The following is an 18,014-nucleotide window of genomic DNA, read 5'->3' on the forward strand; positions in this document are numbered from 1 at the left end:
GAGCTCACCAGTTGGTCTGTAATGACAGACGGTCTCTCCGAACGCTCATCGTCGTGTGTGTTCCCCCTCCCCATGTTGAAGTTGCGACACCACCGCCGAACAGACGACTCGTCCATTACATTGTCTCCATACACCTCCTTTAATTGGCGATGAATATCACATGGGCGAACGTTTCTTGCATTGAGGAATTTAATCACTGCCCTCACTTCACAACTGGCGGCGTTCTCAATTTTTTTAAACATTGTAAACAATCACAGAAACAACACAGGCAATGCTAGCGTCACGCAACTTGGCTCAGAGAAGGCAGACAAGCCACTGAAGCTATCTGACCTCGTCCAGCGGCTACTCGCGTCGTCAGCACTTCATGCGGCACGAACGGGTACTACTTTCCGGATGACCCTCGTAGATTAAACTTATTAAAAACATTTAAAGATGGGTCCTTTTCCGATGACACCAAGAACATAATACGAACCCCAACGTATTACGGGCAGAGGGATCACGAATGTAAGATTAGAGAGATTGACTGCAGGACAGACAGATTTAAATGGTCATTTTTTCCGAGAACAATAAGAGACCAGAATTCTTGTACTCGAAATCCCCCAGGAGCCGGCTCGACATGATAAGTATTAACCTACAAGGTAGCGACTGCGCAGGGTTATACAATTATATTTATGTATATATATATATTTTTATTTTTTTTGCAGGTTCCCCTTACCTTTACCCATCCATTTGAAAAACCCTAACCCCCTCATCCCTCACCATTTCCTCCTGGTGCTGCACCCCCTGCCACACACCTTTTTGGTGGCTTGCAGGGTATTGATGTAGATGTAGATGAACTTCGACCTTCCCCTTAACTCACTACTGACCCATTTATGGAAGTATAACTACAACGCCGATCTAATACAACCACTGCCAAAATTTGCACAAATCCAATTACACCAACCACGTCACTAACATTCAAACTTGAAATGAGCTTCTCTAATTACCACCACACACCGATCCCACCATACCTCCCCGTAAACAGCATATGCTTGCTAGGAACGAGGAATAGCACCAGTGGGCGGGCGCCCATTGATATCTTGCCAACTGCCAAATCTTAGCGAGCTATTATTTCCCAACGTTCACAGGTGCAGGGGATTCTTGCTTTTCTCATTTCAATGTGATTGAAAATATAGACTAACTGTAACTTACAGTCTTTGTAAGAGAGAATTTAATTAAACTAAAGGCTCAATACTAAAAAAAAGAGCATTTCACGGATGATCCCTAGAGACAACATGATCAACTAACTGAAAATACTGAAACATACACTATGGAAGAAACTACTAACCAACGCCCAAATAAAAACTTAAAGATTTATCGGTTTAATCCGTAACAAGATAATATAGAATCAAGAATGAGAAGATACTAGACCTGGCGAGATTAGAATCGAACGTTTTCGGGAAAGATAAACAAATAGTAAAATAATGAATGAAATAGATGAATTTTTTGCTCTGAGAGAAAATGGAAAAGGTTAAAGACCATCTCTGCAGCCTTGTGCAACTCTCCCAGGTATACAGCCATAAATCACAGATATGCTCCCATTTTAAAACACAGAAGAAATACGGCTGCCTGTGAATCGCCTTCCATCTCGATAAACCACGCTGGGACTATAAATTTAAAGACAAACGATTGCGGAAACACCGAATATTTTTATCAGCCTGAAACTTTACATTTCCGCAGAATTTCCAGCCCAGCAACAGGTCACGTCAAACATTCACTACATATCTCACGCACTCAACTCACAAAAGAAGCCATAAAAATGTTAAGAAACAATAGACAATGCGTGAAAAAGATGAACTTTGCTATTTTCCTTGTCATCTTTCCCTATTCTTTGCATTGCGATCTGGGTAAGTACCCATGTTAGCATTGACGGATTAAAATTTGGAGGCTGTAAATTTTCTGAACCAAGTTACTCGAAAAAAAACTCCACAAGAGAAGTTGAAATCGTCACTACTGAGGAACTGGTGCTAGAAGCAGTTCCAATTCTCCACTTGTGAATTACGTGCTTGACAATACTCAAAATCATCCTGTGAGAGTGACTGACTGGGTATATATTTTTGGAGAAGGAGATTTTTCCGGGCCTATGCAAAATTCCTTATATCACAGTAATTTTCAAAACTTATTTTATTTTAACTTTTAGCCGTCACAAGACTCAGATGCTCTCTTCGGGACCTGTTTCTAGTGTGCGACGCCTCGCAATGTCGATCCCACCAGATTAACACCGTGGCCAATTTCCATTTGCAATAGTCACGAAAATTAGTGGAAGTTCGAGATACATGAAGCTACAGTGCGCGATTAACAGTGGGCTAAACATTTCATTGATAAAAAAATTAGAGACGATGCGTTTCATTCCTGGTCGGAGTAAAATTCCATTATTATTTCGCTGAATTCTTATCTTGTGGAAGACATTACTGAAAAATTGCGAAATGAAGAATAGGAAATACACAAACGTCATTGACATATAATAACAAATGGAGGGTAATATTACATCTTACCCTACCTCCGAGGGAAATGGAGGGAAAAATTATCTCTCCATCTTCGACGTGGTGGTAGGGGTTGTGCGCTCTGATGACCCATAGAGTTTTGCTGGCGGGAGCAATAATATTTGCTCCGCGCAGAGTCACCCATGCTAGATAAGTCGGTGGGTAGGAGCTACCGAAAAGTAGTCCGCGTAGGGTCTTTTCCTCTGTGACGCGGAAGAAAATGCGGTTTGTGGATGATCAAGCTTTAATCATCCAAGTGGCTGCAAGGATTTCTGAGTGCATTGGAAAGTGAGTGGATAGGTTTGGAATGTAAATCAATGCATTGAAAATAAAGGATCAGTGATTTTCCAGAAAGATGAAAGCTAAATTAACTGCCAAAATAGGATTTCATGAACTAGAGTAGATAGAACATTTAACCTATCTTTGAAGTGTTTGAAACTAAAATAGTCAATGTGACAGGGATACAAGAATTAAAATTGAGCTCTGCAAAGAAATTTTCACAAGGAGGAGGATTTTCGTGACAGGGACTTTCAGTAAGGATGTTAGGAAAAGGCTTGTTAAAACCTTTATGGGGAGTGAGGTTTTGTATGGAACAGAAATATGATCACTGAAGTAAGACTGTGGGCATAAGTAGAAGGTTTTAGAGGTATGGGTTTGGAGAATGGAAAAAATAAATGGACAGAAATGAAAACATATGAGGATGTGCTAGGCAAAGGGGGAGAGAATATGGGATTTTTGGAATGAATCCAAAAAAATATAGGTGGATGCAGAACATTTTGTTTGGGAATGGGGTGTTTAAGATTGTGACATAGATGGGCAGTCGAGGCAAGTGAGGAAAAGTATTGCCATTTAGGATGGAATAAACGGAGGTGGATAGTATGAAGAAGGGTATGGTGACTTGTTAGGGATGGCTTAGAGGCATCAACATGTTTAGAATGTTTCTCTCCAAAAGTTACCTTAAATTTATATTATTTAATTTGATAAACCACCATTTAAGGAGTGGTTTCAGGTGAATTCAAGTTGAAACCATTACAATTCTAGGTCTAAACTTACAAGAAAATTGCTCACCCCGCACAGACCATAAGGGCTCGTGGATAATTTCAAAGAAGCCACCTATCCCTCTATTGAATGATTTATGAGTAATAATATCTCTTCCTATTAGTAAACTTCAACTAGAAGAGGATGTCATCCAGTGATCCCAACATTGTGAAATCATTATATCCAAGTGGAAGCAAAAGTGTTCCTGATGTCAGCATAACAGATTTTCTATTCCAAAGTTTGGATATTAACTATGAGCTCTTAAAAGACCAAATTTGGGTGGTGAGTAATTTCCTCAAATATATTCCATGTTCTTTTCAAACACCCAATCTTGGTAATTAGCCTGCTTGGTTAACAACATGAGTTATAATACAATGAGAATTAATGAGAGCACAACAAATGTTATGCTTCTCGCAATATCCACCATGACAAGTAATATGTTATTGCCTTTCCAGGGGCATATAAAAATATTTAAAAATGGCTTTGCTAATCACATTGATAAGTTTACATACTGGGACTTTTTAATAAAGTCATGTATTTGTCTGTTTTTCCAAAATGTTTTTGATTCAGAATATGGTTTCTCTTTTGACACTCCCTGTTTTTAGAATCGGTTTCTAATTTGCATTATCATTGATGAGGAAAAATTAATAATGACCTCTAAACCATTGTTAAAAAGATGTTGACCTAGCTGTATAACATATGCATGAACTAATATATCAGGTGATAACATTCCTCCCAAAACTTAACTACTAATATTTCCACAAAAAAGTGTGGCGTATATTCATTAATATGTACAGGATTTTTCAAGCTTTAGTAATGTAACTTTGATTAATACCAGTGCAGCATCAATGTTGCGATGCATTTATTTCAATGATGGTTATTATAATTCTTAGTCTTATAGTTATTAGTTACTGATCAGAACAATTGAATGTTTTCCTGTTCAACATTTTTTAATTATAGAAAGACGTTTTCTCTGGATCCTCATACAAGTACAGCGACATAAAGCCACTTACCAGGAAGATTGCAAGTGGTCTGACACGATTAGGATTTAAGAAAGGCGATGTTTTCTGCTTTGCAACTAATGACGTCACCTTAATCTATTTGGTTCACCTTAGTGTGTGGATTTGTGGTGGTGTGCTGAGAGGGCTCCACCCACAAGATGAGAAAGGTCAGTTCCAAGACAAACAATGTTTAACAGCAAAATATTATTACCTTTTAACACATGATAATACATCAAAAATGTAAATAGGATCTTAGAACATAGTTACCGACTAGCCTTGACGTGGAGAAAATATTTTGAATGGTTGATTGAGTAACATGTATCATAAATGATGGTTTCAGGCATAGCTTCATGGAATGGATTCATATTGGAAATGAAAAAATAGTAACTTTGTGATTCCACAGAAAATTGCTTTCAATACGACCCAGGTTTCGATGTTCAAAGTCATCTTCAGGTAACAACTCTTACAGACATCCATCTATATGCATATACTACACTCAGGTAGGGGCGGTGAGGTGAGAATGTTCTGGAGGGTGGGTGAGCAATGATTATTGGAGGGAAGGGTAGAAAGCAGGAGGAAGCCCTCTATGGGGAGTACTTTTAATGGTAGAGGAAAGTGGGTGGGTTTTAAGCTGCTCATTGACATAAATACAAAGCCCTTCACATATGGTATCTCTGAAGTCAAGAGGGAGTGTGTGGGAAGTAGAGGGATATTTTCCCTCATTAGCACAGGTGTCGAGTAGAGGTAGGCTTAGGAGGGGGGAGTGGGAGGTATACAAAAGTTCATTAATCTCTTTGAAGCGTACACTTTTTGAAATTTCAAGCGGCTCTAAAGCATCTAGTCTAAGTCCTTTCTTTTCCACATGTAAAATTTCACATTCAAAGTCACACATTTTGAAAAACATTTATTTTGCAATTAATGTTTTGCCAAATGTGAAGTTGACTTTTTGTTCTTCATGCGGTCTTGGTGCTCCTTCACTTGTTCTTGAAATTTTTAGCCTGTTTGTCCAACACACACCGACTCTCACTCACATCTTAACTTAGAGATTCCACTTTTTTCACTTTTTGGAATTTTGTCTTTTGTCAGGGAAAGTAAGTTCCTGAGGTTCAATTTATTGCAATAAGCTATTTTAGACTATTTTGGAAGTTTTTTGCAAATTCTTCTTGTAAAGATATCCAGATTTGGCAGGAGAGTCTTTGCGGCGCAGGCGCAGTTTGCATTTATAAATGTCTCTGACTACCAGTTGATTTAAATAAAAAAATAAAATTTAAAAATGAGCTGCTACTTATATCCATTTTTTATAGCTGTTGTTTTTATTAACAGCTAATTCTTTTTTGAAATTGGTTTGTGACATGGGAATGTTACTAACCCGTAAATCATGGAAGGAAAAGTGGATACCTTCAGGGAAAAATAATGTCTTAAGTCAAAGTGAATCACAGAAACCCTCTTTTTTCAGAAGTCTGTACCTGCTCCTTTTGCCTTTGAACTGCATGAACCCTTGAAGATATGTATGTCGCAAAATTATTTTAGGTTCAACAGTAACTTAGGGGATGATCAGTTTGGGTTTAGGAAGGGGAGAGGTACGCGTGATGCCATTGCAGTAATGAGATTATTAATCGAGAGGAATATAGAACACAACCAGGAGGCATTTGCCTGTTTCGTAGATTTCGAAAAAGCGTTTGATAGAGTGAATTGGGAAAAACTAATGAGTATATTGCAGAAAATAGGAATAGATTGGAGGGAAAGCAGGCTAATCCGCAACCTGTACATGTCTCAGACTGCTCAGGTGCGGGTGGGAAACGGGGAGTCTGAATGGGCAGTGTTAGGAAGGGGCGTAAGGCAGGGTTGCCCTTTATCACCGTTGCTGTTCAAACTGTATGTAGAGGAAATGATCAAAGAGGCATGGGAAGAACTGGAGGTAGGAATGAAAGTGGGCGGGGAATCCCGTAAAATCAGTTAGGTTCGCTGATGACCAATCTTTAGTTTGTCAGTCAGCCAAGGGATTGCAAGCATTGCTGAGTGAATTGGAAATTCAGAGCGAAAGGTATGGGATGAGAATCAATATTAATAAAACAAAGGTTATGCGATTTTCAAGAAAGAAAAAGGCCAAGCTTAGCATTAAAATAGGAGGGCAAAAACTAGAGCAGGTGGAACAGTTTACGTATCTCGGTAGTGTTTTGGACCGACACGGTCAAAGTAGTAGGGGTGTAAGGAGAAGAATTGCGCTAGGCAAAGAGGCTTTCACAAGGAGGAGGGAGTTGATGACAGGGACGTTGAGTAAGGACATTAAGAAAATACTCGTAAAAACTTTGATATGGAGCGTAGCTATGTACGGCGCGGAAACGTGGTCGTTGAAGCAGGAGGATAGACGTAGATTGGAGGCTTTTGAAATGTGGGTGTGGAGAAGAATGGAGAAGGTGAAATGGACAGAGAAGAAAACAAATGAGGAAGTACTTGGCATGGTGGGCAAAGAGAGGGGTTTGTTGGGAGCAGTCCTATGGAGGCAGGAAAAGTGGCTGAAGGGGGCATTAACGGGCAGTGGGATGTTGAAGACTGTGATGGAGGGGAGAATGTTGGGCAAAAGAGGAAAGGGAAGGAACAGGATAGGGATGTTGGATGGAATGAAGGGAGGAAGAAAGTACTCAGAGATGAAGAGGGACCTGATATATAGTAGGATGATGGATTTTGTGTTTTGTTAGGCGTAATAAAATGTTTGTTTGGTAGTTGTGTCCATCCAAAAACCTACCTTAACTGGTAGATTACCTTTAAAAAAAAGTAAATATTTATAACAATCCAATGGCCTAGCTATGGGCTCTCCTTTGTCCCCGCTCCTGGCAGATATTTAAATGGACCATTTCGGAAAGGATCTGTTCTCCTCTGTTAATGGACAGACCAAAAATGTGTTGTGTTGGCATCAATATGTAGACCATGTATTTTGTGTATGGGTAGGTTCCCAAAGGCATCTTGAAATGTTTCTATCTCATCTGAATTCATTGAATCACAACTTGGTATTCACTTGAGAAATATAAGATAACAATTCCTCAACTTTCTTGATTTAAATATTTCCAAAAAGAAATCACCAAGAGTTCTGTATCTTTCAAAAAAATTCTTATACTGACCATCCAAATCAGGGTAGTCACTCATTTACTAAATAGCCATTCCTGAAATCATCTTCATTTTCCCAATGAATATGTTGCCTTTTTTCCTTGGTTTGTTGAGGATGTAATTGGGTAGCTTAGGCATAAATGACCACTACATTTTCCAGTGCCTAATGTAAAAATCAAGCCTTCCAGTGATCAAGACTCTAAACTAGTCTTACAACTGAACAGGTAATTATTTTTAATCAATGAATTCATGATTCTCGTATCAAAGTCCTTTATTTTAAAAAAAATTCAGCTTTTTTTCCAAATTTTTACTGAATTTTTGTAGAAACTGGGTGAGACTTCGCATTTGTCCAACAGCTGAACCAAAAATATGATTTTCAATCATCAGTTGAATTGGATATATTTTAATGGATCAGAACCTTTCAAAATCATTGATTATTCAGTTTAATTACTGAATACTAGTGTCATATGCAGTATATAGGACGGGTATCATTATCTGTATCATAGCTATAATCTAATTTGGAATATTGGATAGATAACCATTTTTTTAGAAAACAAGTAAATATAGCCACTGAAACTGAGGAGAGGAATATTAAAGGTAACTGTCACAAGGTGTTCTCAAGTTCTAAACTTTCATAATTTTTTTCTGAAATGCTAAATGCACATGAAAGTAGAAATTTCTGATAACTCTGAATAATATATACCCTTGGGCATAAACAATATTCACAATGGCGAAAGCATGAGTCCATGACTTTTCAGAATGCTTCTGTTGAATGGGTTTCTTTTGCCCACTGGAAAAATTGACTGGTACATGGCTGCAGGTTTGTTACCACAAAAGGAACAGTCTTTCTTGAACTTCTGTAGCCACAAATGCACATCTTCCACAAATCTATTTCACCATGACTCTTGCAAATTTTTATTAGTGGATGTTAAATTTTGATGGATGTTATACCACACAAAAGGAGGAAACAGATTATTACAAGCCCCCTTTGTTCATTAAGTGATGCAATTTTAATAATTGAAAACGTGTCTTTCTGCAAAGGTTGCTACATGTACCCTGGATTCTGTAAGGTGCAGCCTTCTGTGTCTTGAATTCATAAAGAGTGCCCACCAGGTATTTTTAGATCAACCACACCCTTCTATTCACCCACAATCCTGAGAAAAAAAATGGGTGGCCTTAGAAGTTGAAAGCACCTCATAAATGAACTCACATCAAGCTCTACTAATACATTTCTATCTTTCACACCTTTCATTTACAGAAGTGTACGAAAGACAACTCAGAGAGGTTTCTTGCCGTTTCACGCTCTGTGATCACAACACCAAGACTCGTTTAAAATGGGCAATCAAGCAGTTGGAGTGGGATGTCCAAGAACTATCGATTGGAGGCAAAGTGGAAGGAGCTACAGCTATAGAACACATGGTGGTAGATGACAATTGTTCATGTACGTATGTAGCTATATTATTAAGGGTTCATTGTGAAACCGAGTAACACTCAAGTGTCACCTTCATTGCTACCTCATGTACTCGTAGTATTTAAAATTGGGACTGTTTCTGAATAAGAATATAACTGTGGTTTGAGCCACAGTGTGTAACCTTTCAACTCTATTGGCTGTATGAGAGTATCCATATAGAAAACAATCAAAATAAAAACTAGCTTCCGTGCACAGAATACACCCATATCTTACATAGAAACTATCCACATTATATATGCCAGAGTGGCGATGCATCAACATTCAGTATTTGTGGAGAACCTTGAATATTACTAACTTTCCAAGTTTGTATAGCTCTTAGATTTATTGTTCAGATGTTTATGCAACTACCAACATTCATCAATTTTTTGAAAAAAAAAAGATAATATGAAATGTTTATTGCCCCTTTGACCACAAACTCTTTTCAAATACCCATGTCCATTTATCTAGCCAACATTTGCACTTACTCTGGCATGCTCAAGTTTCACTTCCTTAATAATATATAGGGAGGAATAGACTCTTCTTTTATAGTATTCTACCATTTAGGGTAGGTTTTGGATGGAATAAGATTAAATAAGGGTTAATTTCTTTGTCATTTCTTACAAAATACAATCCGACATCCAACACTTCAGTAAACCCTTTTCCAAATGCCGCATACTTCCTTCCTCCCTTCATTCCATCCAATATTGCTATCCTATTCCTTCCCCTTCCTTGCTTGCCTAACACTCTCCCTCTATTGGAGTCTTCAACAACCCATTGCTAATCAAAATTCTCTGCACTCATCTTTCTTGCTTCATGTTGATTCCTCCCAATAATCCTTCTCTTTCCCCAGCATGCCTAGCTCTTCCCTTTTTGCACCAATTGTGTCCATTTCACATTTTTCATTCTTTTCCACTTCCACGTTTCCTAAGCCTCCAATACATGCTCATCCTCTTATTTCAAGGATCACATTTCTGTGCTGTACAAACCACACACTATATGAAAGTTTTCACCATATTTTTCTCAACATCCTTGCCCAATGTCCCGACATCAATCCTCTCGCCTCCTAGCTCCTTGGGATAGCTTCTTTTCCCAATGAAATTCTTCTTCTTAGGTCCCTACTACTTGGAACATTTAGTCCAAAACACTTCTGTCACAGGTTAACTGTTCCAACTGTTTAGGTTTTTTATATTCCATTGTAATGTTTAACATGGAATTCTCAGAATATACAAATTTTTTTTTCATTCAATGCCTAATGCACTGATTTTCAAGTGTACTCCTTAATAATTCTGGCTGACTGGCTAATTAAGCCTTGATCATCTAGAAACCTGATTTCATGATTCCCCCCAGGTTATCGTTCCTAGCTCCAGTTCTTCCCATGCCACTTTCATCATTTGCTTAATATGTGATGAAAACATGGGTGATAAGAGATTTCTTCCTTACTGCTCTTTCTAATTCAGCCCACCCTGACTCTCCATTCCCCACTCGAACCTGAGCAGTCTGAGACATGTACACGGTGCGGTTAAGTCTCCTATCCCTCCAATATACTCCCATTTCCTGCAATGCATAAAATCATTAATTTTACCAAATATACTCCATCAAATGCCTTCTCAAAATCTATGAAACAGACAAGTAGTTCCTGATTGTTTTCTCTGTTCCTCTCTAATGGTTTTTGTGAATTTATAACAAATGTAAAACAGAATCACAATAATCAAAGTGATCTAGGACAAAATTTCCAAATTTTTCACTCACAGGTTATCCACATGATGTGCAAATAAATCCAAAAGAGGATGTATATATTATGGTCAGTACCAGTGGATCTACAGGATTCCCCAAGTGTGTACTACACACTCATTACAACATGGTTGCATGCTATTCAAGTTTTGGTGCACCAATAAAAATTGAAGAGTAAGTCAAATGAGAAGAACAATTGATAAAGAAATGATAATGCCTTAATTTTATTATTAACACTTTAAGCATAATAGAATTTCTCTTTCCCTAAGTTAGCTAATATATTTCTTCATTACTAATTTATATAATAATGTTTGCAATAAAGGCCCAGAGAGGTAGGGATGTCTGCTTTTACAATGACTGGGAATCACTTAATATCAGCATATGGAGGGATTGCTGCTTCAATTCTCTATGGATGCACATTCCAAAGCAGCAGCAACTTTGAACTGAAGACTTTACTTCCAATGCTTGAAAAACATAAGGTGCAGTCAATTATTCAGAAGTATGAACCAAATGTCAATGATCATTTTATGAAACATGGTTTCTTTTTTTACAGCCAGAGACTCTGTTTCTATACCCATATGCAGCTAATGTAATGATGCAGTCGGATGAATTGGGTGAATATGACTTGTCGTCTCTCAAATATGTGTTTTCTGGCGGATCAGTATTCACTCCAACAACTGCAAAATTATTTGAGGCCAAACTACCAAATGTGAAATTAATGACGGTGAGTTTAATGATTAGAATTATTCTCATTTGCTTAAATGATACCGTTTCCTATTGCATAATCAGTGACCACAAACAGTGAAACCTTGAAATTATAAACACTGAATTCACAAATAAACATAGAATTTATTCAATTTGTTTAAGGTTTGGACATCCCTTCATATATACAACAACACCAGTCCACATTGAATAAAATGTGTTTTTGGGTAGAAAATCTCCTGATACAGTAATGTGAACTGCATAAACCATTACGCTTTTGTTTTTTCAGCAGGAGTGTTATCTTTCAATTTCTTACAATAACCACTACATTTGACTGACCATAGTTGCATACTATTTCATTTTAATATTGATTAATACTAATTTTTAAGTGTTGAAAGAAAATAAAGACATTGAAAGTAGTTAGATGCTGAAAATTTTGTTAGACATATGTACATGCAAACATAGGAAACTTTGTGCTAAATAAGAAACTTTCCTCTGACTGAAGAATTAGTCTGACTTTTGAAGAGTTAACCTTATTTATTTTCATTCATTAGATGCAATGATGCAGATGCAATGCTCGGTGAGATAATTCATTAAACATGAATTCATTAAATGATTCATCACAAATTCTTTCGCTGATTCACAAAATTCAAATGATTCACAAATCATTCTGAGATAATTCATTAAACATGAATTATCTCAGAAAATATGATCAGAGTGTACTGGTTAAGGTAGATTTAGGATGAAAGCAGCCTTGATAAAGGTACAGCAACATGGTTCCTTCTCTCTTAAAAAAACACAGCTTTGCTTCCAATATCACATTAAGCCCCTCTTCAATTTCCCATACTTCCATCCTACCTTCATTCCCTTCAACATTCCTATCCTATTTCTATGCCTTCCTAGTTTGCCAAACATTCTCCCCTATATAAATATCTTCAACATTTCGTCGCCAATAAAAATACCCTGCATTCTTGTTGCCTTTGGATTTCTCCCAACAATCCCCTCTTCTCCCCACCATATCTAACACTTCCTTACTTGTTTTTCTTTTGATCCATGTCACCTTTTCCATCCTTCTCCACACTCACATCTGCATCAAAGCCTCAAATCTTCCATAGCTATTTTTTTGTTTCAACAACCATTTAACATGAAAATATACTTTTCAAATATTTTCCCACCAACCTCAATATTAGACTAACTATGATGTTAAATATTTTTTCACTGGTACCTTCAAAAATGTAAATTTAAGGTTTTAAAAAGGTAATAGAAAACAATGCATTTGATATTTGAACTATCCAAAAATTAAATAAAATTTTTTGAAAACCCATGATCACCTATCATAATGGCTAATTATGGTGATCTAAACATTGAACTAATACCTCACACTTGCTCCTAAGGAGACTTGCACGGTAGGATGCAGACTGAATTTTTCCATACATAAAATTATACATCTCAATTCACCCATTGTCCTAAAAGATTCAATGTTGCATATATGGTATGTCAAAACTGCAGAACTAAAATACATATATATTTTGAAGCCAGTTGCTTTCCCTGTTACTTGGTGAATGATCAGCCCTGTTGTTGCCTGCTTCAAATATGGTTATCCACAAGTTAAATGTATACTTCCATACAAGACCATCATGTGCACAATGGGAATTATTTCAGAACTGGCCCAATGAAACCATATGCATGAACTAAGTAATAAATACTCTAAATGTTAATGACAGCATCTGAAACACCTGATATCAATTCAAGAGGCATTTAAATTAATAAGTACACTTTTGAAGAACTCTTATGTTTTTGTGGAAAATACTTAAGCATTTGATTTGAACACTTACTGGGAAAGTAAGATATGGGTCATTATCCTTCCAAACTATCATATTCTATATTATGATAAAGATGTTTTTGCTAATTCATATTCACTTCATCACACTGAATGGTATGAGGGAAACATACATGTACCATCCCATCTCTTTTTCTGTATCATGCTTCCACCACTTCATCAATTAAAACATTTAATCCAAGATATAGGTGATAAAATATTTTACCATGCTCTTTCTTGTTTACTTGCAGCTGTTTGGCATGTCAGAAATTCTTTTTTGTACCTTCTCATCCATTGACAAAGAAGCCAAACCTACTACAGAGAAAAGTATAGCTGGATTAGCAGTTGGTATGAGTGATGGATGTAAGTGCAGTCGTTGAATTATATTGATGTCATTCTAAAAAATAAGTTAATGTCAGTTTCAATCGCCAAATTAAACATTTTTGAACCATAAAATAATTCACCGCTGAGCCACCTGAAGGGAATTCTGCAAAGAAGCAAACAAATCAGAAGAGAATTATGAGAATGAGTGAAATGCCTACTACATAGGCCTGAATATTAGATGGTTCTTGCAAGGGGATGGTAATTACAGCCATTCTTATTCACAAGCCCCAAGAAAATCAACAACCCAAGATTGTGATTTGCACAACATCAGTGTGATATGCAACTACTTGATCCAATTTGAATCCAGCCATTATAATAATCACAAACATTATTTGCCAACCAAGATATTCTAATCACAATGGTGGTAGGTTTTGGATGATACCTAATGATTATTTGTTTCAAAGCATCAAGGGAATTTTCTATTTCTTAATGATTTATGCTGGCTTTCGTGCCTTCTAAAAAGCCCACTCTACTCCATTTACATCTAGCATTCTTTCTATATCACAACCTTATCAACATACCTACAACTCATTTCACTATTTTGTGAGCCCACTTCCCTAGTCTTTTTCTGAGTTTTCACCTGTATCTATCTTTCTTTCCCCACGTTTGGTAAAAATGCACTGTTTGTCTTCCTCTCTGCCCAACTGATTTTCTCTACTCCCCTCCACACACCTACATCTCCTAAGTCTTCAATCTATGACCATCTTCTTGCCTCAAAGACCATCTCTCACATCCTTAATGCACTGTGCTCTATATCAAAAATACTAAACTGAAAGTCTGTTATGCCAAACCAAAATTATTTTGCCGTTCCATCTACCAACTGCACCAATTTTCATGTCGATCAACAAATTTTGTTAACCTTGTAAATTCAGATATTGAAGTCATCATTTAATTTTTTCTGATGCTTCTTTTAATGTTGTTATTCACAGAATCATAACAAATAATGAATGCATGCATTTCACTTCCAAAATTTCTTCCCAGGATGAATTTCCAAGTTTCAAGGATTAACATAGCTTATATTTCAACTGAAAAATAACTCAGTTTTATTCATTTTCAGGTGAGCACATTTCATGTGGGCAGCTGTTGCCTGCATATCAAGCCAAGGTATGTGTATATGTGCCTTAGAATGGTTATTGATTAATTAATAGAAAAAAGTGGCAATAGTATTTATGATATTCGTAAGTAGCTGTTTAAATTAACAAAATGCAGTGCAAAATGGATCACCAAGGTATGCACAAATCATAACAAGGTAATTATAAAAGCTAAGAATCCAAAAGTATCATTCGACAAAAGCACAGCCATGCCTCATTCAATACCTAGGATATGTACCAAAGAGTATTTTCCCTGGGCGAATTGGCATAAAATGAGAGAATCATAACATACAGGAGCAAGTAATCTGTTTTATTTAATGCAGAAACTCTTTCATGAAAGTTATTAAGAGTAGAGGTATCCTTATACTACATCACCAGTTGTGCATATTTTTTTTCAGAGAAATGAATGCCTGTAAATCCAAGAGCTCTTTTCCTTTTCAGATAGTGGATCCACTTCTAAAATGTTCCGTAGGAAGAAACACAAAAGGGCAGTTGTGGGTCAAAGGGCCATATATGATGAAAGGCTATCTTGATGTCAAATCAGAAAAGGTATAGAAAATGATATACGTAATAGTCATACATATGCATTCTGTGAACAAAGTAGCACATCCAAATATGTTGAGGTCAAAATTTCTATTAAACAATTGAAAAGATAAGAGAGGAGAGGCTAAAATTCAATTCACCATGCAATTAAAATACCTCCCAACAAGGCCTCATGATTCCTGATATGACAAAATCAGTTCTGATAAATAAGTATGACGATACAAATCAAATAAAATTATTCAACTTATCTTTAAGTAACTCTTCTACACTCTTGTTTTCTTACTTTTGGCATAAAACCATTTCCTCAGCAACATGCATGAACTGAACTTGAAATGGAATTTGATGCATGACTAAGTATATCATTTGATTTCAATATGAATTAAATATTTCATGTCCCACTAAATGCAGGGTTATATCTCAAAAATTGACGAAGATGGCTGGTTCAATACTGGTGACATGGGATACATAGACAAGGGTGGAAACTTATATGTCGTGGATCGAAGTGCCTTCACATTCATCTATAACAATCACTTAGTAAGTTGAAAAAATTAGAAAAATAGGATTGATTCTGATACCAAACTGATAATTCATGACGATGAAAAACAAAATTGAACATGTGAGCAATAGAGCTATAGATGATTTCCTTTGCTTTTATTTCGATAAACCTTTGAAATGTTCTCTGATTTTTTCAACTAAATTAGGTTTCCCCATCAGACATAGAGGCAATAATAATGAGGCATCAAGCCGTTTCAATAGCTGGTGTGATTGGTGTGCCGGATTTCATCACGACAGCTTCTGCACGAGCCTATGTTGTGCTGAAACCAAATTACAAAGTAACCGAAGAGGACATAAAGAAATACGTTGCAGGTAAAATTATCCTCAGGTGTTCATTCCTTACAGTCCCAATAGTCAAGGACAAGGAACTTACAATGCTTCGCAAGCATTGCATTGGATGCATGATGCCTTTGATGCAAAAGATCTATGCAAACTTGGAAATTAGTTATAGGCAGACCCTGAGTTACAGACTCCACAACTTAGGGCGTTACGTACTAATTAACTAACAGGCTCCCAAGGCTTCTCACTATAGTAATTATGATTAAATGATTCATTAATTTATTGATAAACTCATTACCTCAATATTCAGCATTTAAGATTTGGTTTTGTCCTCAAAGAAGTTCAACAAAAACTACACTGAGTCCATGACTGTCTGATGTAATTAAAAATAGGTTAATTAAATTTGGGGAGATGTTGGTATTACTGCCAGAAACTATAGAAAATCCTGCATTATTTCAACACACATTGTGCCTTGTGACTGCGTGAATGACAACTGAATATGATAAACATCTTTGGCGTTAAATAATTGAGGATTACTTACAAGAAAGTAACTCACTATCTAAAACTGTTTCACTTTAAATATTGTTAAAGCCTTAGGCCAATTTTCTCTGAGATCCACCAACTCCAATGCTCAAAAAATGAAAAAATATCATCTGAAATGCCACACTCAAACAAATGTCATAAGACAAAATTCAAAATAGGGTGAATATGCAATTAACATCAAAATATTTATCCTCTCTATGATATGGACTAATGCCAATTTAAGAAGCTGAAATTTTCAAAGGATAATCCAAGCATTAGGAAGCGTTGCATTGAATGTAAGATGATGCCAAAACTGAAAAACTGTAAAAGAACTTGAAATAATGAAGAGTATTATCTTTCTGAAAGAGTGAAAGGCTTTTTTCAATTTTCTTGCAGAGAGAGCATGCCACCACATGCATTTACATGGAGGAGTTGTAATCCTTGATGAATTGCCAGAGTGTCGCGGAGGAAAAATAAACAGACCTGCCCTTTTCCAGATGGCACAGGCAGAAAGAAAATTGTAGAGGCTGATAATCACTGGTTTCATTCATGGTGACTTAAAAAAACCTACTTATGTCTGTGCTATTATGTACCAATGTTCAAATAAAACTGGCAATGTGAAATAAAATATTATCCTTCCACTTTATTAGACTTTTACACAAACAGAAACATTTTGATTACATTCAGGCAATAACAATATAATGCAATCCAATAATTAATTTCTAAAGGTATACGATTAATAGCATTGGCCATAACTTGGTGGAAACTATGAAGAATGGGTGTAAATCCCTTTTTATTGATTTCCACTGATTTCTTTTCACACCTACGGATGATAATGTTTTGTCAAAACCAGGCTGTGCAAATTAACTATGTTAAAGGAAATGGAAATAGAGCCTTTTTTATCCAAAGATTCTAAGATTATCCTTGCCTGCAGGATTTCACTTGATTCCAGATTAACCAAATGAAGTTTCAAAAAATGTGTTACATGATTAGGGTTATCTTATTTGAAGGATGAGTTATATCATTTCCAATAACTCAGGGAAACTGGGAGCACAGTTAATGTACTGTTTTTCTTTTTGTTATCTAACAATGATTCAAATAAGAAAAACGGCATTCAAGCAATTTTGGGAACACTTTTTTTCCATAGACATTTTAAATAGGATTATGGATGCAAAAAAGCGGAGTTTTTGTACATTGCAGCTAACCATACCATATGATGATGGTTCAATAAAGGGTAATTATTAATTTTTATTCACAAAATTCAAATTGCAA

General features: G+C 36.4%; 1 protein-coding gene across 1 annotated transcript; it reads left to right on the forward strand.

Moving 5' to 3' along the window:
• The first annotated feature begins 3,704 nt into the window (after positions 1-3,704).
• LOC139691557 (uncharacterized) lies at positions 3,705-17,266 on the forward strand. The gene is made up of 12 exons (XM_071589431.1): positions 3,705-3,842; positions 4,521-4,728; positions 8,925-9,107; positions 10,868-11,021; positions 11,170-11,326; positions 11,401-11,571; positions 13,620-13,731; positions 14,810-14,856; positions 15,285-15,392; positions 15,795-15,920; positions 16,088-16,253; positions 17,139-17,266. Exons 1-12 carry the CDS (start codon positions 3,705-3,707, stop codon positions 17,264-17,266), a joined length of 1,698 nt encoding a protein of 565 aa, XP_071445532.1.
• Positions 17,267-18,014: the final 748 nt, after the last annotated feature.

Source organism: Hetaerina americana, unplaced genomic scaffold, assembly GCF_022747635.1.
Source record: "Hetaerina americana unplaced genomic scaffold, ioHetAmer1.1.p SCAF_38, whole genome shotgun sequence".
In the NCBI taxonomy this organism is placed as follows: domain Eukaryota; kingdom Metazoa; phylum Arthropoda; class Insecta; order Odonata; family Calopterygidae; genus Hetaerina; species Hetaerina americana.

Coding starts and splice junctions, on each gene's coding strand:
- LOC139691557 (XM_071589431.1), top strand. CDS start 3,705: ATGTCATCCAGTGATCCCAACATTGTGAAATCATTATATCCAAGTGGA. Junction 11,572..13,619: donor CAAATGTGAAATTAATGACG/GTGAGTTTAATG, acceptor GTTTACTTGCAG/CTGTTTGGCATGTCAGAAAT. Junction 15,393..15,794: donor TTGATGTCAAATCAGAAAAG/GTATAGAAAATG, acceptor CACTAAATGCAG/GGTTATATCTCAAAAATTGA.